Below are 25,802 nucleotides of genomic sequence, written 5' to 3'. Positions count from 1 at the left end.
TAAGTAGAAATTAGTCTAGTAGGTATTTGGAGATGTGGCTCTGGTCTTGGAGGAAGGGCAAGCTAGACGGATGTTTTGGTGTTATTAATGAAAGAATTAAAGAAAAGAGAACAAGGACTGAGAATTAAACTAAAAACATACCCATATCTAGTATTAGAGGAAGAATTTTAAAAAATTTTTCTTTAAAATCTTCACCTTTAGTATTCATTTCACTATCTTACAGTTTTGGCTTCTGAAAAAGCTTCCTTATAGTGATGAATGAAGAAACCATAATGAAGAAATTCGCTTATTTTGTATATGTTCCTAGAGTGTTTTTACTAAAAGCATGTATTTTTACCTTTTTAGAGCTGTATTATAAAGCGATACTGTGAGAAAAGATTTGTGTCTAAATACCTTGCAACAATCGGAATTGACTATGGAGTCACAAAGTGAGTACATTTATTGTTTCCTTGGGCTTGCAAATTATATAGAAATTCAGAACCCTTCTAAATGGATCTATCTTGAAATTGGGTGTAAGTGGGGATTTCTTCGGAGATGAACCAAGGGTGGGTTGAGCTTGGGGAGACAGGGCTACATTAGCAGGAAGCCACACTGCTGAAGAGTGGACTTGGGGTGGACAATGTATGCCCACAGGTGGAATTTCAGGTACTCACTGTTCTGGCCTCAGCCCACCCCTCCCTCCTCTCTTATTATTTTCTTTTCCACACTTTACTCTCTGTCCACACTGAACCTGTGTCATCATACTTTCCTGTCTCAGTGCCATCATTCATTCTGTCCACCTGAAATGTTCTTTCCCCTCCTCTCTGTCAGTCTCCTGTCAACCTGTCAGTCTCCTCAGGTTGTAAAGTGTTGCTGTTCCCATAAGGCCTTCTGAACACCTCTTCTATCAGTCAGGACTCATTTTAGTTGACAGAAATATTAAGATTCTCTGCTAGTCATAGATCTTAGCGTAAATTGTGTTGCGTTCTTATTTGTATACGTTTAATGTCCTCTGCTAGACTATAAGCCCCATGAAGAAGGGGTGTGGAGTATAGATTGTCTCCAGGTGCCTGGTACAGTGTTTATACACAGTAAATGCTCAATAAATACTTATTGTTGGGTAAGACAGATATGTCTAAAGAGGGAGTTTGCCGATTAGAATATGAGGGCAACATTCAAAGAAGGTAGACTAAAGTGGCAGGGGTGTATCTATACTTCAGGGTGCCGGATTGCATCAATGATAATGTAAGATATCCTATTTAAGTCAGTTTTTTGAAATAGCTGATTCATTCATCTAAGAAATGAGGGTTACCATGCTTTGCCATAGAATTGTGGTTTATTCAGCAGACTATAGTCATCCCTCACTATCCAAGGGATATTGGTTCTAGGACCCTCTGTGGATACCAAGATCTGTAGAAGTTCAGGTCCCTTATATGAAGTGGTATAGTATTTGCATATAAGCAATGCATATCCTCTCGACATTTTAAATCATCTCTAGATTACTTATAATACCTAATACAATGTAAATGCTATATAAATAGTTGTAAATACAATGTAAATACTTTGTAAATATTTGCTACCTTGTGGCCAATTCAAATTTTGCTTTTTGGAACTTTCTGGAATTTTTTTTTTCCTGAATATTTTTGATCAAGTTTGGTTGAATCCATGGATACAGAACCCATGGATACAGAGGACTGACTATATTCTGTTTCTGGTTGAAATTTTTTTTTTGCTCATGGTGAGGAGGAGGATATGACTGACAGGAACGTGACTCAAGCCAAAAATTTAAAAAAGGGATATTAACCAATTCACATTATCCAATTATAAGGATGTAGCTGGGTTTCAGAGATTGCTGGAACCAGGGACAGAATATAGCCCGATCATTTCATGACATCTCTCTCTCTCTCTCTCTCTCTAGCTTTTGGCTCCCTGTACACAGCTGCCAGTAGCTCTCAGGCTTACCAAAACTAAACCCAAATTTGAAAATCCCAGGGAAGGTTTTGATTGTCCAAGTGAGTGCAGGTACCTTTCCCCAGCTCAGTTAACTGTTGCTTTCCCACTCGGTTAAGCAAGCAGAGTAGCATCAAAAAAGAAGATGGAAGAACCCATTTAAACCTCAGTTGGGAGAAGAGGGGTACTCTTTTGGGCAGTCAAAACAGTAGATGCCCATTCCGTCCTTCAGATTTCAATATGCTTAAGAATTACTTGCAGAGTTTGTAAAAATGAAGATTCCTAAGATCCATCCACTGAGACTCTGATTCACAGGACCTGAGGTGGAGCACAAGACTCTACGTTTAAAACACCCCCCCCCCTTTCTATAATTATAGTGCAGGTGGTCTTCAGGCCACAATTCAGGAAAGCAGTGGATTGAGGTAATGAATTGTCATTTTTCTTAAGTTAATTTCCTCTGTCTGACTTCTGAATTAAATTGACCTCTTTTGAGTTTCAACGTGTGAACATATTTGTTTTACTTCTGGATTTTATAAACTTCAGTTCCATCCCTTCTCAGCTGCTATATTTTTAAGGTGAAATTTTCTAATATAAACTGTTATACAAGATCTTCTCCAGATGCTCTCAAACTCTGTTATTATTTTGCTGTTATTTTGTTATTATTATTTTGCTGTTCTCACACTGACTTTTATAAGATGGATCCTAATTTCACAGATGTTAAAATGAAAACATGTACATCTTAGAATTGATGAAATATGGTAGAGAATTCAGGAATGAAGAAATCTTGATAAGATGATTAGTGATTAGTTAGATTTAAATATATAAGTAATATAAAATAACTGTAGGAGTTTTGGTTTCAGAATAGAAAGTGGATGTTATAAACTTGGGCAGAGACTAGTGATAATAATTAATAAACCAGGAAGTAGTGTAGAAACAATGAGAGCAGGTGCTGATGTCCTTGTGTTCTGTTGGAGGGAGTCCTAACAAAGCTGTCTAAACTGAAACATGTTCCTTAAAAAACATAACAACTCTACTCTGTCAATTTATGGTTAATAATCTCTATTCTTAACCTTAGAGGAATCTTTTAGGAAATAATATTTCTGTGGTGAAGAACATTTGTATATAAAGCCCAATAATTCCTCCCAGTTTACTTCAGTTTCTTTTTTTCTTTTGTTAAATTCAATGAAAAGTAAATTTTATATTTTTATTTTAAGATAATATAATTCCTTTTTATAAAAATATTTATGTTTATCAATCTTATCTATGCATATAAAGAAGTCTGAAGTAACATTCATCTAGATTAATGAAGGGTTTTTCCTGAGTGATAGGATTTGGGATAACTTTTAAACCTTCAAGTGTTTGAGTTGTTTACAGTGTTTCATTCATTCATTTTCCAATAAGTGATTTTTCTTTAAAAAAAAAAAAACTAGAAGCAAGTATGCTCTGATGTTAACAGTAGTTAATTCTGGTGTCAATGGTTGTTATTCCTCTTTTTGTTCTTTTCTCTATTTTCAAATTTCTGAAAACAAATTGACTATTGCTCTTGCTCAAATGAAGATCGTACAAGAATTAAACAAACATTGTTAATAATATACATCTTTGTACCATTTATTTGTACTATTTATTGTACTGCATGGTAACCAAGCATGAAGTAGTAATTAAGATGTCTTACTGAGTGAAATAAAACATTTTGGTTTCCTTTATCTTGCTCCTGCTTGTCCCAAATCAATTTTTTGTTAGTGCCACAGTAATAGCTACCATTTGTTTGTTGCAGGGCATTGATGAAGTGTCTTGAGGTAAGATGAAGGTAAACAAGGGTGGCTTATGCCAAGTGAGTTCAGTGTTCCTAAAACAGGAGGCATGATTACCTGCCAGGTCGCTGGCTCTTGTTGTAATGATTATCTGGAATCAAGAAGAGGCACTAAGAAAGCCTTTTTAAAATTTCATACATGTAACCTGTTGAAATTCAAAAGCGATATACATGATATTAATATGAATGCACCAACCATTTGGGATTGTTTCTGTTTGAACATTTCAGGGTACAAGTCAGAGACAGAGAAATCAAAGTTAACATCTTTGATATGGCTGGACATCCCTTCTTCTATGAGGTAAGAAAGCCTTTTTGAAAAAAAACCTATATCCAGTATTGTCAATGGGTTGAGGGAAAGATCCCAAATTATCGAAACAACCAATATTCAAGTCATGTGTAAAAACAGGTAAATTCAGCGGGTGTTTGGCTTCCCTTCCGAGCCTTAACTTGATGGATTTATCTGTTGGTCTTTTGTGATCTCTCCTTAAGTAGCAGTGGGAAATTTTATTGCGAATGTTTCAAACACTTACTTAAGAAGTTTTAAGGACTGTTGCTTTTACTTTATACCTTAGCCCAGACTGTGAAAAGATAATCACATTCGTCCTGAGCCTTAAGAATTCAGTAATGTGACTTCTTTGGCAGCAAGGTCCCAGAGCGATCTTTCCGGTTCACTGCTCAGGCGTGTGTGGTCCCACCCCCGGAAGAAGCTAAAGCAGTCTCACTCAGTTTCCTTTCATCTGCTTGGCAGTCCTGAGTGGTCTCAGAATGAATCTCATGGCCATTCTTGTTTCTTTTATCTTCCTTAGTTTTCCATTTTCCCTAAGCAGGCTCTTCAGTCTTCCCTAGTTTGGCCATTTCACTTCTGCTCTTTTCTTTCCTTCCTCCCTTCTACTTGCTTCAGGATTATTTTGCTCTTCTTGTTCTGGGTTCTTGAGTTGGAAGCTCAGATGATTGATTTGAGACTTTCTTTTCTAAGGTATGCACTTAGTAATGTAAATTCCCCTCAGTACTGCTTAGCTGTGTCCCACAAATTTTGATATGTTGTATTTTCATTTTCACTCATATTTCATTTCATTCATTCAGTGTGGTTTTTTTTTTTATTTCCCTTGAGACTTTCTGTTTGACCTGTGGATTATTTAGAAGTGTGTTGTTTAGTTTCCAAGTGTTTAGAAATGTTCCTGTCATCTGTTATTGATTTCTAGTTTGATTCCCTTGTGATCAGAAAACACACTGTATGGTTTCAGTTCTTTTAAATTCATTGAGGTTTTTTTTTTTCCCATGGCCCAGGATCTGTCTTGGTATATATATGTTGCATGGGCACTTGAGAAGAATGTGTATTCTGCTATTGTTGGATGGAGTGCTCTATAATTATTTATTGGATTCTCTTGGTGAGTGATATTGTTGAATTCTTTTATGTCCTTGCTGATTTTCAGTTTAGTTATTCTATCAATTGCTGAGAGAGGGTTGTTGAAGTTTCCAACTAAAATGGTGAATTTGTCTATTTTTTCTTTCAGTTCTATCGATTTTTGCTTTGCATATTTTGCAACTCTCTTGTTTGGTGCATACACATTTAGGATTACTATGTCCTAATTATATAATTTTATTATTACATGCTGTCCCCCTGTGTCTCTGGTAATTTTCTTTGTTCTAATGTCTATTTTATCTGATGTTAAATAGGTATTTCTACCTGCCTTTGGTTGATGTTTGCATGATACATCTTCTTCTCTCCTTTCACTTTCAGCCTGCTTATATCATATTTGAAGTGACTTTCTTATAAGACAATACATAGTTGGATCATTTTTTTTAATCTGTTCTGCCAATTTCTGTCCTTTAATTGGTATATTTAGACCACTTTTATGTAATTATTGATATGTTAGGTCTACTATTTTATTTCCTTGTTTTCTGTTTTTCATTTCTGTTTTCTTTTCCCTGCCTTCCTGTGGGTCACTTGAACACTTTTTGAGTTCCATTTTGATTTGTCTGTAGTGTTTCTGAGAAATCTTTCCGCATAGCTTTATTAGCAGATGCTCTAGTTATTACGCTGCATGAGTTATCGCCGTCTACTGCTCTTGTCATTTCAACAGCTTGAGTGGAGTGTGGAAGCTTTTTCTCCTTTTACATCCCTTTTCCGTCTCCCACTTAAAATTGTCTTAAATATTTTCTCTACGTACAATAGAACCACAGCTGACAGTGTTTACTTTTTACTTAACTGTGAAACATAATTTAGAAAACTTAAGGGAGAAGGAAAGCATATTGTATTCACTCCCACTTTTGCTTACTCTGCTCCTTCATCCTTCATTGTGTTCCAGGGTCCTTCCTTTATCCTTTCCCTTCTGTTGGGAGAACTCCTTCAGCCATTCTTTATTGTAGGTCTGCTGGCAACAGATTCTTTTAGTTCTCCTTGACTGAGAATGTTTCCCCTTGTTCCTGAAGAATTTTTTTGGAGGTTATAGGATTTGGGGTTGATATTTCTTTTTTTTCCAACACTTGAAAAATACCGTGCTGCTTTCCTGTGGCCTCATGGTTTCCGATGAGAAATATGCTGTAATTTGAAATGTTTTTCCCCTCACTTTTTTTTTTTTAACATTGTAAATACTTTTTTTTATATGAGATCAGGTCCATTTCATCTTAAATTTAAAATCTCTGCTGTAAAATTGTTTCAGTGCTGCATTAAGAAAGCAGCAGTTTTTTAAACATTGTATTTCACGGGAAAATAGTACATATCACAGAAAACTTCCTACTTTGCTGCTTTCTCTAATTTCAGCTTATTTCATGTTATAGGAGAATCATTTCTCCTCTTATGGTAATTTTCCTTTTCCCTATGTAGATTTCCTGATCGTTTGTGCAGTTATTTTGAGGCCAGCTCTTGTACTCACTGAGCCTGTTGTCCCCTGTAATGTCACTGCTCTCGGGCAAGAGTGGGATTTCTGAAGGAGAGGGATGTTTATTGGGAAGGCTAACTTAGTTAAGTTCAGAGAGGTGTCCTTTTTCCTTCTGGCTGCTTTCATGATTTTCTCCTTTGTCTTTAGTTTTTAAAGGTTTATTTATTATATGTTGGCATGGATTTCTTTGGGTTTTTCCTGTGTGGGGTTTTCTCAGCTGTAGGTTTTTTCTTGAATCTGTAGGTTTATATCTCTTGCCAAATTTGGAAAGTTTTCAGCCCTTAGTTCTTTGAGTACTTTTTCAGCCCCACCCTGTTTCTCCTCTCCTTCCCAGACTCTGATCTTGTTGTAGTCCCCCAGGGCCCTGAGGCTCTGTTCTTTTTCTGTTTCTTTTCTTTTCTTTTTTTAAAGTTTATTTTCTCTCTGTTACTTAGATTAGGTAATTTTATTATTTTGCTTTTCACTGATTTTTTTCCCACTGTCTCCTCCATTCTGCTCTTGAGCCCAACTACTAAGCTTTTTTATTACAGTCATTGCATTTTTCAGTAATTTACTTTTCTAAAATTTCCACTCAGCTTTTGTTTGGGTGAGTGGGGATGGAGAGACAGACTTATGAGGGGTCAGGCTGGAGTAGAATGGTTATCATCTGAAGCTTTTTTGTTTTTCCTGATCCTTCACTAAAGAGAACAGGCTTTTGCTGGACACCTATTGGCAATTCCAAGTTGTACTTCTGCAGTTTCAAGTCTTGGATACATGAGGCAGGAGAAAACCAGGAAACTCACTGCTGTGTCAGGGCCCCAGGTCCCTAGCTTGTATGCCTTCTTCTCTCCACATTCCACAGTCTTCTTATGTATGTTTTACATATAATGTCCAGAATTTTTACTTGTACTTAGTGGGGAGAATAGAGGAAAACATAACTTTTAATGGCTACGAAATCTTCCATCTTGTGACTGTACCCAAATATTTAGGTAAAATAAATTCCTTTTAAATGTGAAACTTTGAAGTGGATTAAATCAATTTCACAAGTATAGAATATTGTCAATGAAAAAGGCATGGAGGCTCTAGGTGAACCCAAATTTGACACAGATTCTACCAGAAATGCTAACAAACACAAGTCTTATATTACACCAAAGTCATGTCGATGGAGAGTTAGAAGACGCCTGAGAATTAATGTGGTCCAGACCTCTGCCATTGTAAGATTTTTTTCTGCAGCATTCCTGATTGATGGCCATCATTCATTCACCAGATAAGAGAATGCCAGTTTCTGTGCTGCATGCTGGAAATACACAGCCCCTGTTTTCCTGGCACATAAATATGTCAGAGAAGACACATGTTAGACAAATGACAGAATACTTGGGACTTAATACCCAGACCTAGCTTATCTGGAAGGTCAGGAAGTCCTGTTGAAGGAAACTGCATTTAAACTGAGTGTTGATGGATAAGTAAGAGTTATGTAGGTTGGTAGGAATCCAGGGACAGTGTAATACATGGAAAAGTTTTGAGTGGTACGGACTGTGAGAGTTTGGAGAATGAATATCTTTAATGATGGGGTCTCACTGCTTCACAACTTAATCCTTTATAGATTAACAACTTCTCTCTTAGGAAGGCTGCCTTCCTTTGACTTTTGCCCTGGCCTTTTTTTTTGAAGCAACATGGGCTGAGTCTGTGCTCCTACAAGAGAGCCTTTCTAATACTTGTTAACCTGCTCCTTTCCAGGTAAAACATTTTTTATTCCTGCCACAGATAGACCTATCAGCATGCTTTGTGGATCACTGCCAGTTAGCTGGCAGGGAGTTAGCTGATGGGAGTTGAAAACTGGACACAACACTCCAGATGTTGCCTAACTAATGAAAAACACTGAGTGTTCTGTTATTTTCTATCATGAGACACTAGACTCTTGTTATTGGAACCCCAAAATTGCAATGGCTTTTTTCAGCAGCTCACAAAAATAGAAGTATAATTTTAAAAGTTCCCTGAAATCACCACTTCTAAAGTACCTTTTCTCCAAAAATAGTATTAATCTCTCCTTTTCTGTCAAATATTTGCTGTCTGTGGCTCAAACCCTCCTTTTTGACAAGGCCAAAGGCATCATCTTCCTTCTAAACCCTAAACTGACCAGAGTACACCTTTGCTCAGCACACACCTAGTGAAGTACCCACGGCCACTCTCACGGTCCCTGGCTTCCTGAAACCGTAGCCTGTCCTCCATTGAAGCTTCCACTGTCACCAGTCCTGGGCCTGCTGAGAAAAGACAGTGTACTTAGTGTGTCAGACAGCAGTCTCAGAGGAAAGTGTCAGGGAGGGGACTCCTGAGGGAATGGCAGGGCCTGTATCTTACCATGAGTCTTGCTTCCACTGGTGCACAAAACTGAATTCTGGAGTCTACTGGGATGAGTCGTGGGTCGATAAAAACTTTCTGAGGCCTGAGTAATATTAAACTAACAGCTTTCTCTAACCTAGAAAGCTACACCTCTGCTTTAAAAATTAAATAATCACAGTTCCTTTAGCATCCTATTTAATTAAACTTTGGATGCAGCAAGTCTTCCAGGACTAGCATTAGAAGGCTGTTTGGGGAGATAATAATAGAACTGTGGAGGACCGTTGAGCATCTACTTTAATCTTTCCATTTTACAGACAAGGAAACTAACATTTGAGGTAATAAAGTCTTACTCAAGGTGACATAGGTAGCTAGTTGAGGAACCCAAACTTGAACTTGAGGCGCTTGAAACAGAATCCATTGAGCTTATTTCTCTTTTTACACACAAAACTCCCTCTGGACAGCATGATCTGCATTTTGAAATTCTTTCTTTTCCCCTTTGGCTTTACTTCTGTTCTCTGCTATAGAATATTTAGCCATTTAATTAAACAAATATGTCTCAGATTCTTATATCTGCTCAGCCCGGCGGGGGACACAAAGATGATGTGTGCCTTCATGCTGCTCACAGTCTAGTGGGGAAGACAGTGGGATGTGCTACTAACTATGAAACTAGACAGGAGGTGATGTGAGCACTGTTAGAAGTACAAAAGCTGTGATAGTCCAGGGGCTAGGGAGACTGCATTCTGTTCTGCAGGTGTAGGGGATTAGACATGAGGAAGAGGGCAAAAAAGCTATATAAAAGATACGGTGTTACAGCTAGACCTTGGAAAATTAAAGATAAAGAGATGTGTTTCCAGATGGAGTAAAGAAGTCATAGAGCAGGCTTAGGGAATGAGAGCTTATCCAGCTTGAAGTACAGGGGACAGGAGGGGGTTAAGACTGGGAAATTGGTGGAGGACTGATCTGAAACTGTCACTATCAGTTAAAAAAAGAATTTGAACTTTGGAGAGTGGGTAGTAGGGAAGCACTAATTTTTGAGCCAGGGCTTTAAAAAGGTACATGTGCACAGTGTATAATGTTGCTAAGGAGATTGCTTAGAAGACTCTTACAGTCATGCAGTCAAGAGATAAGATAATGTTGGCAATGAAAATGGAAAGGAAGTGACAGTGCAAGAAACATGGCAGAGGTGGCTTCTCTGGGACAAGAGAGCAGCAAAGGCTAATGCCAGGCTTTCAGCCTGAATGACTCAGAGAAGGGCATGCGACTTTCATCACTAGAAGTTCAAGAGAAGGAAAAGTTTAGGGAGGAATAAATTGAGGGGCATTTATAAATAAACTGTTGTGCATATTGAATTTGAGATTCCAACAGAACATTCAGCTGGGAGAATCCAGAGCTAACCGGAAATGCGCGTCTGGAAGTGCAGGTGAGAGGACTCACATTGGAGCATAGTTGAAACTGTGTGAGTGGTTGGTTCTGCTGAGCTTGGAGGAAGGAAGAAAAAAGAAGGGACAGGGGCCCAGGACAGGATTTGGGGGATTGTGGTGGCAGACTGGAGTGGGAGCAGTGGAGGGAAGAGGCGTCAGAGAAATCATTTAAGAATGTGGAGAACGTGGTGTGTGAGAGCCAAGACAGCAAGAGTTGGGATTTTTACCACTGCAGAGGGGCTAAGGGCCGTGAGTGCTGAGGGGAGAAGATGCCTTCCTGGTCTGCGCCACGTTAAATTTGTTCTGATTTTGTTGGTTTGATTTTAGGGGATAGCTTCTTATGTTTCAGTAAATTAAGAGGCACTTACATTTTTGGTCCAGGTATCTATCTATGTTCAGAAACGTGTAGATACTTCCTGCCAGACGTGTGAGAGAAGTCTTCATTCTTCCTACATATCTAGTGTGAGTCTGAATACTTACTGGAATTTTCTAAAAGGAATGTATAATACAGGGTCCATGTCAAGATTCTTACTGGAATTTTGGCCTGAAACCCCCAATCTCTCAACATTGTTCCTCATCCACCAAACCTGTCACTTTGGTGCCTCTGCCACTTTCATGTGCCCTCTACTTCATGCCACCTCTTCCCAGAATTGAAGATACACCCCAGAGGTGAGTTGCCAAAGGAGGCCAATCAGAGAATGAATGCAAGGAAAGAAGGGAGAAGGTGCTAATACACATTGTTTTCCAGGCACCATTTTGGTGTTCTGCCTTCATTATCTCATTTGATCCTCATAATAACCCTGTGAAGTAAGTAGTATTATCCCCATTTTACAGATGAGGAAACTGAGATGCAGAGAGGTTAAGTGACTTGCCCAAGATCACACAACTAGTAAGTAAGTGTGAACCCAGATGTGACTCCAGAGCCTATTCTCTTTTCCACTACATCACACAGACCCTCAGAGCTTGGAGTTCTTAAGCTGGTGTGGAGACCCAAGAGTCATAGGGAAGTTCTACCTAGCGTCCTGGGGGAAGCCAGCTTTGGGATGTGATCTATAGATGGCTGTACTTCTTGCTGATACTTGTGTCATTTTTGCCTTAAGTTCTTTTTAGTTGTTCACTCACCTTCCTAGTTCTTCCTAAGAAGAACTTTAGATAATTTGTGTTCTTTTAAGACCAACTAAAACAATTAAAGACTGATTGCTTCTAGTGAGTAGAACTGGAGGTGAGGAGGAGTGGGGCAGGAGGCTGTAACTTGCATTACAAGTCCTTCTATACTAATAGTTTTTTTTATCATGTTACTTTGATTTTATTTTTTAAAAAAGCCCTCTAAAGACCAGTAGTTCATATAGAGATATAATAGTAAACACTACAAATACACAAAAGAGCACACTTTGCTAAGTTAATGGCTGCGATATATACTTTTATAAAATCACAGAACTTACATTTTGTGCATCTGTTCTTTTATGTAAAGGTTCGTAATGAGTTTTACAAGGACACACAGGGTGTGATACTGGTCTATGATGTTGGGCAGAAAGATTCCTTTGAAGCCCTTGATGCATGGCTGGCAGAAATGAAGCAAGATCTTGGACCTCATGGAAACATGGAAAATATTGTGTTTGCGGTGTGTGCCAACAAGGTAATTGCTCAACTTTCTAGGTTCCTTGTGGGAAGAGTGTAGCTCTGAGTTTTGGGGAACAAATAAAAAGAAAAAAATTCTGTAATCTGTAGTATATAGGAATCAACAGCTTTTCAAAACATATGTCCCTAAAACAAAAACAGATGAAAAACAAAACCTGGTGTGTCGGTATTTTTATCCTTTTTTGGGGGGTGCCGTACTTGGGGATGCATATTGGTGACTGAGCAGGAGGGTGATTCTAATAATCATACTCTGACCTGGTTGGAGGAGAGGAAGCAGTTAGGTGAAGTGTGGATCATGGGAAAGTATGTAAAGCAGACCATGGCCCTCGAGCGTGGCAAACGTCGTGAAGCCAACTTTCACAGAGCTGAGTGGCAGCAGTTTTCTCGAGGGAAAATGCTGCTAGCAGGCCCTTGTTGTTTTGCCACAGAAAATCAGTCCACATTCAATATTAGCAATTTTTAAATCTTTCTTGGTCCTGGCCATTTTATATACTAGTGCTGGGGTTCGCTTAAGGATAGTTTTTGCCTCAGCAGAGGATTGACAGAGACCTCACCGGGCCTATTCTAGTGGGACAAGTTGGAATCCTCCCTCCCCTCAACCCCAGCTTTCTATTTCAGATTGACTGTACCAAGCACCGCTGTGTGGATGAAAGTGAAGGGCGTCTTTGGGCTGAAAGCAGAGGATTCCTGTACTTTGAAACTTCTGCTCAAACTGGAGAAGGAATCAATGAGATGTTCCAGGTAACCTGGCTTTTTATTGTCTTAGAGTTCGTTATCAAGGCTGACCATACCAAATTTTAGTTTAAATTATGAGAAGCAAAAAATAGGAATTTCTCATTAGAATGAGCTCTTTCTTCTTCTCAGAAGCTGGTAAGAAAGAGAGAATGGGAGAAAGAGAGAGAGAATGAGTGTGTATGTATGTGGTTTTATTTGTCTGCTAATTTAGACCAGACCTGGCTGCTCATCAGAATTACCTGGGGAGGGTTGGGGGTGGGTATAGAGCACATGCTTAGCATGCACAAGTCCCCTGGGTTCAATCCCCAGTACTGCCATAAAAAAAAAAGAATTACCTGGGAATATTCTTGAAAAATCTCTATAGGTGATTCTGATGATCATCAAGTTTAACAACACATGTTATATACCTACTTAAATTGGACAAATATTTTCCTTAAAACTACCTTTGGTTACATTTTTATACATTGTCAAATGGAAGCCTTGCTTTGGCAAAATTGCTTTGCCATAGCTAATATAATCCTATGTCATAGCCCATGGGGGTGCAGTTAGAGACCAGGAGGCTATCATTGCAGCCAGCCAGTCATGCTAAAAGTTAGGTCTCACTAGTCAAGTAAGTAATTAATAGAAGGATGGACTCACATTGCAACCTGAATAGATGGCCACTTTTTAGGACTTACTAATCTTGAATAATTTTAAGGGGATGAGGCTACTTAAACAGCAAATTATAGTCAACTCTTAATTATAGATACATTTGGAAGTTAAGTGGTAGCATGAATAATGCATTTTTTTCTTACGAATATATCTGATATTTTGGGAATTTTTAGCATTTCAAATAATGTAGCTATACTAAAAAGAGTTGTTCTTAATTATCAAGTGGGATTTTACTTAATCTTTTATGCTGAATTTTCTTCTCTCAAGATCTCACCCCTCCTACTAGAAGACAGGTTTCATCCTTGGCTGACAGGCTGAATTGGGCATCAGTAGTTTTTATTTCAAGACCAAATAAGGTTGATGTTGTTTTGCCACTTTTCTATCCTTTTGAGTACATAGACCTATGTGAGTTTGTACCTATATATGTATAATAATGATACTCAACCATTTGAACAGTACTTCACAATTCTGGAGAAGTTTACCTGTTTCATCTCATTTGATACTTAACAATGTGTGGCAGGTATCATTCTCATTTCAGATACAAGGACACCTAAGAGTAGTAGCGATTTGTCCAAGAGGTATAAGTAACTGTTAGAGATTAAACTTCTTTCAGCACTTTAAAGATACAGCCCGTTCTCTCCTGGTCTCTGTTGTGTCTCATGAGATGTTAGCACCTGTTCTTACTCATTCCTTTATGTATAACGTGTCCATTCTTTTCCTCCACGGAGTTTCTCCTTATCTTTGGTTTCAGCAGTTGTGCTGTGTGCCTAGGTGTGTTTCTTTTATATTTATCATTCTTGGGGTTTGTTGATTTCTGGATTGGTAGGCAAATGTTTTACATTAAATTTGGGAAGTTTTTAAAAATATGTATTTCTTACAATACTTTTCTTGGCCCTATTCTCACTCTCTTTTCCTTCTGGGACTCCAATTACATATATATTAGACCATTTGATTTTGTCCCACAGTCCTTGAGGCTGTCTATTTTTCTTCCATTTTTTTCTCTGTTTTTCAGATTGCATTGTCTTTAATGATCTGACTTCAGTCTGCTGTTAAATCTACCAAGTGAAGTTTTCAATTCATTACTTTTCAGGTCTAGAATTTGCATTTGATGCTTTTGTGTAGTTCCCAGTTTTCTGCTGAGATTATCTGTTTACTCATTTTGAACGTATTTTTTCTTTATCTCTTTGAAATAGTTATAATAGCTGCTTGAAAGTCTTTGTCCAGTATCTGAATGATCTTGGGTTCAGTTTCTATCGACCACTTTTTTCCCTGACATTTTCTTGTTTCTTTGTATGAGTAGTAATTTTTTATTTGACACCAAATATTGTAGATAATACATTGTAGAGACTCTAGATTTGTTTATTTTCTGCAGAAGAATGTTGATTCTTATTTCAGCAAGCAGTTCAGTTATTGGCAGATTACACTGAACTTGTGTGGTCTTGGCTTTTTGCTTTATTAGCAAGGACCTGAAGGAAGACCAAAGCATTTCCCAAGCACTTCTAATTTGTCAGGACCTAGCCTCCAAATTCTGTTCGTCTTGCAGATCTTGTCAGTTCTTGGTTTTAGGTTTTGTTAGGATGAGTCTAACTCCTAAGACATAGCTTTTCTGTGGTGTCTCAGCTAAATGCTAGAGGTATTAATAAGGTGTTAAGGCAATCTCTCTACTCTGGCAAGGCCAAACTCTAGCGTCCTCAGGACAGCTCTTTCCCTAGCACCAGTAGTTAGTTCTCTTCTCAGCCCCTTAGTAGCTGTTACCTGGTAAGCCTCAGGTGATCTCACCGTATGTATATATAGCCTAGCTCTCAGCTACAAACTGTTAGGGACCCCACATGGACTTCTGGGGCCCAACTCTGCACACCTCCCTCCTATCCAGTGCCCTGCTCTGCAGATTCAAGCCACTTCAGCATCCTCAAGCTCTGGTCTCTGCCTTCTTAGCTCGGTGGGATTTTGTGTCTGCTCAGACTCCAGCTCTCTGACATGGTCAGGAAGTGAACTCCAGGTAGAAACCCAGGAATAGTCTTGCACATGCTATTTGGCCACCTCCTGAAAATGGTTGCCTCATCTGTTGGTCCACTTTTATGGTAGTTTATGGCAGGAGGTCCAGTCCAGTACCCATTACTCCAACATGGCTGGAACTTAGACAAGGAATTTAAACAGACTTTTGACTTTAATTCTAGTATTCTCTATATCACACCACAGCTGGCCTTCTGTAACATTATGTGTTATGAATAAATGCTTGTGCCCTCAGAAATCTGCGACTTTATATTTTAGTCTGACTTATAAACTGGAAGAAAATCTTACTGATACGTAGTAAAAGCAAACATTTGTGCACTGTGATCCCTTTTAGATTGCTTTACTTAGAAGTAATGCTTTCCTGCTGGTTAAATTTAATAAATACTTTCTTTGTTTCCTGTATACTTAATAGACACTTTACGTCAGGAAGGAACTTGGTTTTATCTTACGCTGTTAGAACAGAGTAGTATTAAGATAGACTTAAACTAAGTTAATACTTGTCTTGGTATCTGGTGTGACACTCCTTCTCATGGGTCCAGGCTTCTTGTTTAGGTTGCCAAGTCGATTAACTGTTACTGGAGATAAGAAAGAGGAGTCAAAGAGAAAGATTAAAAATTTAATGATAATAGGAACTATCTGGAAAAAAAGAGGAAGAAATTTAAAAAGAAGTGGAAAGAGGAGGTTAGTCAGTTTAAAAGCAGCCATAGTGTATTAAATTAGTATTTCGAGTGAAGTTATTCAGCAGCAGTAACAATGCACAGAGCGTGAATTATGAGTCGGATGAAAAAATAGTTTTCACTTTGAGAAACATAAAAATAGGAAAAGAAGCTCACAGCGAAAAAAATGTGACAATGAATGTATGTATGTTTATGTATAACTGAAAAATTGTGCTCTACATTGGAATTTGACACAACATTGTAAAATGACTATAACTCAATTAAAAAATGTTTAAAAAATAGGAAAAGAATATGAACAGTTTACAGAAAATGAAAAGATGGATGAACGTATGAAAAGATACTCAATTTTGCTTAATTAAAGATATGCAGATAAAAACTATGAAATACACATCAGGCTGGCAAAAGTGAAGATGTATGGTAATGCCCAGTGTGGACCAGGGTGTGGGGAGTAGGCACTATGGAAGTATAAACTGGTGCAGCCTTTTTGTATGAAAGTTGTCAAAATCAAAAAGTAAAATGCATGTACACTTTCATTCAGTAATCCTTGTTTTAGGGATTTATCCTAAAGCAGTATCCCCACAAGCATGTAGAGATACACAAACACACACACACAGACAAATATTCACTAAAGCACTATTTGTAGCAAAACACTAGAAACAATTGACCAGTCCAAGAATAGGGAGTTGGTTACATAAATTATGGTACAGTCACACAGTAGAATACTGAACAGTCGTCGAAAAGGAGGAAGAAAGTGTCTGTATGCTGCGAGAGAAAGATTTCAGGATTTATTATTAAGTGAAAAAAATGCAAGGTGCTAAGCAGCCCTCTTTTCTTCTGTGTATATATATTTTTTTATTGAAGTATAGTCAGTTCACAGTGTTGTCTCAATAAACAGCCCTCTTTTATGTAAATGTTTAGTGTTTGGATGTGTGTAAATACTGGTGTGCTGATGGAATGGTTCTGGAAGGATACTCAAAAAATATTAACAGTGGTTACCTCAAGGAGAGGAGCTTGAGGGTAGGGAGACGGTTTTCATTTTACACTTTTCCTTACTATTTGAATTTTTCTAACAATATTCGTGTACTAATTGTTAATTTCAAGTGTGATTATCTGAGATAAGATTATGAGCCATTTGAATTTTATTCCTTATACTTTTTGTGTGCTTAAACATATATGCATATATATAGTATAAAGGAAAAAATCTTCCAAAGTACGTACTTGCTTTATTGTGAATACTGAGTTACTGGAACGTATTAAAACTCTTTAAGTTGATGCTTAAAAGAAATTTCTCTCTTCACAAAATTAGTTCTCTTCTGGAGTGTGTTTTCTTTTTGCAGACCTTTTATGTATCCATAGTTGATTTATGTGAAAATGGCGGGAAACGTCCCATCACAAATAGCAGTGCTAGTTTCACCAAAGAACAAGCAGACACCATTCGCAGAATTCGAAATAGTAAAGATAGTTGGGACATGTTGGGAGTCAAACCTGGGGCCTCAAGGTAAGCAGTGTTCTCAGATATCAGTCCTGACTTCTGTCATAGAGAGACTCAGCCGTCAGAATTACAGTGCGATATCATCTTGTAATTGGCTAGGCATATGAAGATGTGTGGAAATGTATTACATGACTTTCTAATGCTCTGTCACTGAATTAAGTGAATACCAAAGAAAGAAAATAAAGGGCACAGTTGCCTGATATGGGAACTATGTAGTGAGTATATGTGTGTGTGTGTGTGTGTGTGTATGTGTGTATGTACACACATACTTTCTGAAATGGTGTGCTCTGCTTTTGTTGAATAAGAGCCTTGAAGGTAATGTAACCTTAAGAAAACACTTACAAATAGAATTCTTAAATCATAGACTTTCAGAGAATGAAAGAATATTAGCAATCTACTGGTCCAAAAGTTTCATTTCATAGAGGGGAAAGTTGGAACTCAGTGAGAATAAACACACATTCAGGGACCCCAGGAGTTAGTTGTAGAATTAATTCTTGACCCTGAAAACTGTGTGTCTGCTCGCCTCTGTCTCTGTCAAAAATCCTGCTAGTCCCTTGTCTGTGTGTATGTATGTTAAATTATTTCATTTTAGCCAAAAGAATTATTTAGGAGAAAAAGAAATACAATCACTATTCTTTGTTGCTTGTGCAAGAATAAATCATTCGGTATGGTTATATAACTTTTTTTCAGTTTTATTGAAATATAATTGACATACATACCAGGACTGTGTAAATTTAAGGTGTACAGCATAATGAATTTGACTTAACATATATTGTGAAACAATTACCACAGTAAGTTTAGTTAACATCCATCATCTCATATAGATACAAAAGAAAAGAAAACAAAAACATGTTTTTTTCCTTGTGATTAGAACTCTTGGAGTCTACTCTCATAACTTTTGATCATTATGTAACTTTTAATGCTCTAATACTGCTGTTACTGTGCATGTTATTAAAGTTCTCAAATCTTTTTGTTTTATACCACTGCTTTTCTCTCCATGCTTGTCACTTTCTACTTTTTCACCTTGATTCCCATGGAAGAAAACAGTACATCTTGAAATTGCCTTGTCAACATCAGCAGCATTACATATCTCTTCTCCATTTTGGTTTCATAGCATATGTTCAAGTTCAGAAGGAAAGAGGTGGGGGGAAGAGGAAGACAGTTGTTGGTCAGCCTCGACTTGCCAGGCATTACTGAGGATGCTTCAAACATCTGAAGGAATGCAGATGACCTTACGTATATAGCACAAAGTTAACTGATGTCTTTTAAATGTCCTTTTAGACTTCCATAGTCTCATTCTAAATACTTCCACTTAATCTCCAAGAGATATTGGCTCTAAAACTAGTGAACTGTTACTTATTAACTTAGAACAATGTTTATTAGGGAAAAAGAAAGCTTTGGTTCCATATTTGTTCACTGTGGTTAATTGAAATCTACCAAAATTTGCAGGACACCCATAATTTTCATACCCTTAACCAATATAAACATGTACTTTTCTTACCTTTATTCCTCTGGGTCTATCAAGCTAATTTTGTATGACATTAAGCACATTTGGGCAAAACCTAAAAAAAAATTTTTTTTTAATTTATAGAAAGTTTTTTTGTTTGTTTCTTTCTTTTCTTGGGAGGGGAGAGGTAATTAGGTTTATTTATTTGTTTATTTTTAATGGAGGTACTGGGGATTGAACCAAGGACCTCATGCATGCTAAGCACATACTCTTACCAGTGAACTATATGCCCTCCCCACTAAGAGTTTCAATGTTTGTTCAGTTCAGTGTTTGCTCTTCTTGAACTTTAAGAAACTCTTCGTCTTCAGTAGAACTCAGATATTTTTTACACACCTGACTCAGTCTTATTTCTCCAGAAATTTCCTTGGAAGTGTCTTCTGATAGCTAGAGTTCCCGAAAGGGACTCAGCGCAGAGGACCAGGTCACCACTAACGCCGTGTGGACATCTGCCCTCAGGAAGCAGAGTGGCCGGAGGGGCCTCACCCAAGACTCACGGGGAAGAGGGAGGCTGTCGACAGAATGTGATTCTTGTTAGCTAATATCACAGTTATCTGTGTGGGAAAGCTACATGCAAGGTTAACCCAAGAAAATTCAGAAATTCTGCTCTAAAACCAGAAAGCAGAAAAAGCCTTAGAATGAAGGTATGCCCAAGACATGGACAGGTGTGAACATTCCCCTGTGACTCCCCAAGTTGACACGTAAGACTTTCTTTCACATCCAAGATGTCAAAGACTATCTCCCTAATTTGGAAAGCCAAACTGGAAATCCTTCTAATAAAAAATAAAGAAGAAAAGGTTGGACATTTGGGAAGCACCAAATCCAAGCTTACAAGATTAACTGGAACTTTGAATTACAAAAGGAAGGTGGGAAATAGAACCATCTGGTAGAGACAGAGCCCGACTCTGACTCGGGCTGGCTGGGTACTTAGAAGCCTCTCGGAGGCTGGATACCTGAGGATATGAATTGCTGGGAGGGTTACAGGGACGGGTGGTCTCCACCCCCCCAACAATGGTCCCTGCTCTTTGAGGAGCTCAGGAGCCTAAAGATCTTTCCTGGAGCTTGCTGGTCTCTGGAGAAACACTCTTGTACCGCTCCTTTCCTCTTTAAAGAATGTCAGTTTCTCTCTTGTTTCGTCTCTGGTCTCAGGGAGCTCACTGGAACTCTGAGGTGCTCCTTTCCTGTGTCCCTTTCTTGGTCAGTGGTGTCACCATCTTCCCTGGGGCCTCAGATTCGCTGGGACCCTGGGACTCATTTTAGCCCCTTTTCTTGTATCTTCTCCACCTGTGTATCCAGCTCATCATCTGCTTCTGCCAGTTCTTTCTTGATATCTCCTTGTCTTCCCTTGCTTGCTTCCACAAATACCTTAGTCTGAACTCTTGTACTCATGCTTGGGTTAGTGTAACAACCTCCTACCTGTCTCCTAACTTCAAAAAACAGCTTTCCTAGTACCATTTTGTCATGAAACACCCACTGTTGTTATTGTTTATCAAATCTAACTTTTTTTGTTGTTTTGCCTTCAAGGCCCTCACTCACTGAGCCCTGCTCCCAGCTTTGTTTCTTGTTATTTCCCAGTGCCTTTCCTTGTGGAGCTACATGCCCTGTCTGTGTTCCCTCCCAGCCTCTACCAGTTCTCTCCCTGCTGCTGTGTATTTCCCCACCGTCATGTCAATCCCCGAACCCCACCTTCTTCCAGAAGCCTCCTCCTCCAGGGGGCCTGCCCTGATGGCCCCCGTCCCCATTGCTTCAGTCAGCAGAGCTTCTCTGAGTGCCTGTTAGATGCCAAGTACTGTCTGTTTTCATCTGATCACGTTTTTACCAAGTGCTTTCTTCATGTTTGTATACTCACTTTGCATTATATATTTTTCTACTTGTATGTTACATATTAGTTGTTCATTGTTTGCTTCCTGGTCCTTTAGTCCCACCTTTGAGAAAGGGTGACAATTATTGGGGATACACTTACTGCAAGAGATGTCATCCAGACATCTAAAATGCAGTGGATGGAGGGTGGGGGTGGACCCCGTTACTGACACAGAGCTTTGCTTGTTTCCGTAGGGACGAAGTCAATAAGGCATATCGGAAGCTTGCTGTGCTGCTTCACCCTGACAAGTGTGTGGCGCCCGGGAGTGAAGATGCCTTCAAAGCCGTTGTGAATGCCCGAACAGCCCTCCTGAAAAACATCAAGTAGAAAGTAGAAAAAAAGACAAGTGTGGGCCTCGAGTCCAAACAGACTTTCCCTAGAGGTAAAGTAGCCAACATGGGTTTTCCCTGACAACATGTGACTGCTCTTTTAACTCATGTGCTGTCATTTGTAAGTCAGTAATCCAGGTGCCTGTTACCATGTCATAGACATTTTGCAGAGAGACGAAGTGAAGAGGACGACCTGGGATTTTTTTCCCATGCGTTTGTAAGCTCCGTCAGCGTAGCATCCCTTAGGCATTTCGCTCAGGAACGTCCGTGAGGTTTCTGGAAGGAGGACTCTTACTTTTTCTTTACTTTTCTTTCTTTCTTTTTTTTTTTTAAATTCATCATCAGAGAAGAAAACAAAAATGGAAGAGACAATATCAGAATCCCTGAAGGTGTGGCGTGACCTCACAAGCAGGTTCCTCCTTTTACAGTGAGTTCCTTAGGTGGTATTTTAAGCATCAGTCTGTAATTGATGAACTCTTGGCAGTCCCCTGAAAGTGAAAAGAGGTGATAACAGTTCTGAGCTGAGCGGCTCTTTTATTTGCTCTGTTCCCCTCCTCCAACCACCAGGGGGAGGGACAAGCCAGTCCTGAGAGAGCAAAGGCGGCGGCTGCCACAGGTTCTGAGTACACCCTGGGTCGAGGCCTTTTCTTGGCCGTGGAAATGGGTGCTGGTAGCTGTAGGGAGCATGGTCACCTAGAAGTCAGGAATCAGAGTCCCAGACAGAAGTGCCTGCAGGTCACACTAGGTTGTTCACACCCCCCAGAGGGCACGGCCGGCCTGTCTCGGGCATGTCTGATGTCCTAGGAGAGCCCCCATAGGGGGATTATGCCACTTCTTGTTTCTGCATCATCTGCCAAAACAGGTGGGAAAGGCAGGGGTGCTTCTCAACAAGCTGGGCCTCCTCTTCACTTCCTCCCCAGTGTTAGTTGCCTCTTTCTTCCCTCTTCTTTTCCTGTCTTGTTTAATATCACCACACCTACTATCATTTCTCTCTTCTTGAATCCCTGGCTTCTGGCTGCTGCCCCCTCCATCCCCCCACGCAGCCTTGACCTGGGCCTGGTGGACCAGAGACAAGTGTGGATCCTTTGGATGATGGACAGAGAGACTGTAAGGCTGTGTGGGAGGAATCTGTTTCTTCTGCTTGGGTTCCAAATTTCTGATTAGTAATATTTTTACGCTACAGATTATGAAAATTGATTTTACATAGAGAAATACATTCTCTTGCCATAGTGTCTTCCTCAGTATCCAAGGGATGGATGAAGATCAGGTGTTAGGACCGGCCTTTCTTCCAGAGCTTACAGAACCAGTCTCACTGCGGGGCTCATGACCCTGTCACTCTCATGTCACTGCTCGGATTTTTAGCTGTGACCACCCTGCACTGATGGCGCTTTAAAGTATATAAAACATTACTATCTGTGAATTTTAAACAGCTGTCCCATACTGAAGTAGCATTCCCCTTACAACCTGAGAAGAAAAACCACTTTTATTTAATTCAAGGCCCTGAAATCTTCCAGAATCTTTCTCTTTCCAAAGCAGCTTTCTTTTTGTGTGACTGCACTTGGGCTGCATTGAGCTTGCTGTTAGGAAACTAAAACATTGTTTTCTAGCATGAGTTTTCAAATTGGTGATATTGAAAATTTTTTTTTTAATAAATTGAGATACGAGATATGATTTCTTGTGGGATTTTCCTCTGGCCTTTTCATTTTAACTAACTCCTGGACCTACAGAACTCCAGACCAAAGTTCTTTGGGACCTAAACTTTACTTAAGGCCTTTATCATATGTAAAGTAATTAAACATAGATCTATTTTTGCAACAGAACTTAGGAGTCATATGAATGAGGAAGGTATACGGTGATGTCAGCACAAACTGATATGACAGCTCACTGAGTATGTGGTCCTGTATAAGAACTCGTGCCAGTTTTCATTATTGGCATTAAGTACTAGATTCGTCACGTCATTCACCTCCATTGTGCAGATAAGCAGTTATAGGGGAGAGTTCTTCAATGCTTCCTTTCATATCCTTATATTATGAGTGACTGGTTGAAATTCAGCCTAATCTTGATTCTTAGGTCTTGGGACTCAGTTCCCAACATCTTGATTATTAATATGAAGGATACTACTTTATTTATGTAAAGGAAAGACAAGAAGAAAGTTAAGCTTCAGGGTCCTAGAATTTTTCTGATTTTCATCATCTTTGAGTAGAATATCAAGAGATAATGAAGCATGATCTTCAATGAATAGTTTTTTTTGGTTCTAACTTTATACAAAATTTTATAGACCTCTATGCATTAGTTTAAATTCTTGGTGCAAATATATACTTTGTAGTTCAAAATTATTAAAATTCCTCAGCCAGTTAGGATTTCACAGTACATCAGTGAGAGTAACAGCCAGCAGAATAATTTCAATGGCTAAAAAAAAAAATTTGTAGAGACTATATAGAGAATCTTTTGTTTTTCAAAAAAGAATAAAAAGTTCGAATAGCTATTATTAAAGAAAAGCCGTTTCTTCTGCATCTGAGTCACCAAGAATTAGCACTTTTAAAACTTGTTAGAAATCCCTGGAGGCTTTTGAAATTAATCGTCCAACCTACCTAAGAACTTTAAAAGACACCCTCCTTTTGTTCCTCTGTTCTCTTTTCATGCCTCCTTTTGAATTTATATTCTCAACTGTCAACATTTCTTTTACTTCAGCATTGGCATTTTATTTCTTCATATAAGTACATGCTTGGTTTTGTTAACTTCGAAGTCCAGACTTGGGCATGCTATGCTGCTACAAGATAAATTGCTATAATTCTGTAGATTGCACACTGTTCTTTAAGGCTCACATTTACCTCAGGACACTCACTCTAGTATGTTCTTTTGCATTGAATTCTCAACTGGTAAATATTTCTTTATATTGATAAACTAGTACCTAATTCACTGTTAGAAGTGAGCCATAGATAAGGCAGCTAAATTTCCGAAAGAAAGCCAGGAGCGAGTGAGCAGCCCCTGTAAGCTCTGAATCCGTGATGAAGTAGCTGTTCCTCATTGAACAGTGACAGAGTCTTAAGGGGGAGGGAGGTGTTTCGGTCTCCAGCTGGAAAGGGTGGAGCCGTGTGCCCGTTGCCTTTGACAGGGACAGTGCCCACCCTAAGAGCCCAATTTCAGTGAGCGCCAGAAGGTCACTCCCTTCTCATACCACACTCCATCTAGCTCACTAGGAGTCTGCCAATGTTTTTGTCCAACTTTTGAAAAGGAATTTAGCCACAAAATACAGCTAACCACTTTTCATTGCAGGTTTTGCAAAGTGAGGAGAGGCTCCTATTTCTCATGATTGGTATTTAGCACAATTGTAAGAGACAGTTGATACGCTGTTTGTGGATTGGTTTTTCCATTAAACATTTCTAGAGAAAGTGAAAGCGTAAACTTGCGGTGTGAATAAGAGAGTGTGTCTGACAGCAGTGCCCTCTGAGGCCGAGCCATAAAGGCCGTGTTGGTGAAATGACTTGCTGGAAAGCCAGCTGGTGTGGGTTAGCTTCCTGCAGCGATTGCCCGCGGGCTGTCTTCCCTCAGACCTGGAATGCAGAATCTCTAAAGAAACCCTTTGCTCTTATGAGGTAATTTACATATTTGCTTTCTGTTGAAATAACGAAAAATGTTAAATCTAACAGTTATTTATGTCTTGTATAGAGAGTGTCATATGTATTTAAGTTGTGTATTTTTATAAAGTAAAGCCAAATACAAAACACTGGTCTGTGGGCTGCATTTATTTGCTGAGATATAGTCTTTCATGTAGAACATTCTAGTCTAAAAGCCAATCCAGCTCCTTACCAACTAAGATCTTAGATAAAACATCTTGCTTTCATTTCTAGTAGGTAAAATGGAGGAAATTTTATTCATTAGTCCATTAGGCTATTCTAACCTTAATTGTGATGAAAGTATTTTGATCTCTTAAAGAAAGATACCAATATCCTGTTTGACTTTTTAATTCAAATGAAACTATTGTTACCTCATTTTAATAATGCAGTTCTTGGCTGAATGACTTAATAATTAGCTGATTCCTGGACAACCAGAATCCTTAAGTAGCAGATTATTGTGAGCCCAGAATTTGAAAATGAAAGCCTGTAGGGCCAACCCACAGAGAGAAGGCGGTCTGTCTCTGAAGGCTTCAAACCCGAGCTTTAGTTCTCATTATGAATGACATTCGCCATCACATGGGAATGCCCGTACTCTTCTAGGGGCACTGCTCTACCCTTGCCCTACTGCTAACATGTTCTGAGGAGGAGCTGCCAACTCCTACTGCAGGCACAGAGATTGGCCCATGAGATGGGAATGTCACCCAGGCTGAACCAATTGGCATCCCTCCCTGGGGTCCTTCTAACTAGATCTGGAAAACAAAACTCCTCTCAGGACAGGAAGGTAGGAGGTGTCCTGCTGATGCTGGCAACCTCAGTTCCAATCCCATGGAAAGAAGTTTGAGAGAATGAAACAGACGTTTAGAAAGAGACAGAGTCCTGATGGCTAAAGCTCTCCTTCTAGTCCCCCAGGTCAGCCTGAACAGG

General features: G+C 39.0%; 1 protein-coding gene across 2 annotated transcripts in view; it reads left to right on the top strand.

Moving 5' to 3' along the window:
* DNAJC27 (DnaJ heat shock protein family (Hsp40) member C27) overlaps positions 1 to 24,991 on the top strand; it is a 33,618-nt gene extending 8,627 nt beyond the window's left edge. Inside the window, exons 2-7 of one of the 2 annotated variants that reach the window (XM_010948565.3) lie at positions 346 to 428; positions 3,968 to 4,037; positions 11,833 to 11,997; positions 12,618 to 12,740; positions 17,413 to 17,573; positions 21,127 to 24,991. In XM_010948565.3, coding sequence (XP_010946867.1) covers positions 346 to 428; positions 3,968 to 4,037; positions 11,833 to 11,997; positions 12,618 to 12,740; positions 17,413 to 17,573; positions 21,127 to 21,259 — 735 coding nt within the window. In that variant the 3' untranslated portion in view covers positions 21,260 to 24,991. The remainder of the gene's footprint in view (positions 1 to 345; positions 429 to 3,967; positions 4,038 to 11,832; positions 11,998 to 12,617; positions 12,741 to 17,412; positions 17,574 to 21,126) is intronic. The other variant, XM_010948566.3, reaches the window with a different exon arrangement.
* Positions 24,992 to 25,802: the final 811 nt, after the last annotated feature.

Source organism: Camelus bactrianus, chromosome 15, assembly GCF_048773025.1.
Source record: "Camelus bactrianus isolate YW-2024 breed Bactrian camel chromosome 15, ASM4877302v1, whole genome shotgun sequence".
NCBI lineage: Eukaryota > Metazoa > Chordata > Mammalia > Artiodactyla > Camelidae > Camelus > Camelus bactrianus.
This window is presented reverse-complemented; position numbering and strand designations above follow the sequence as displayed.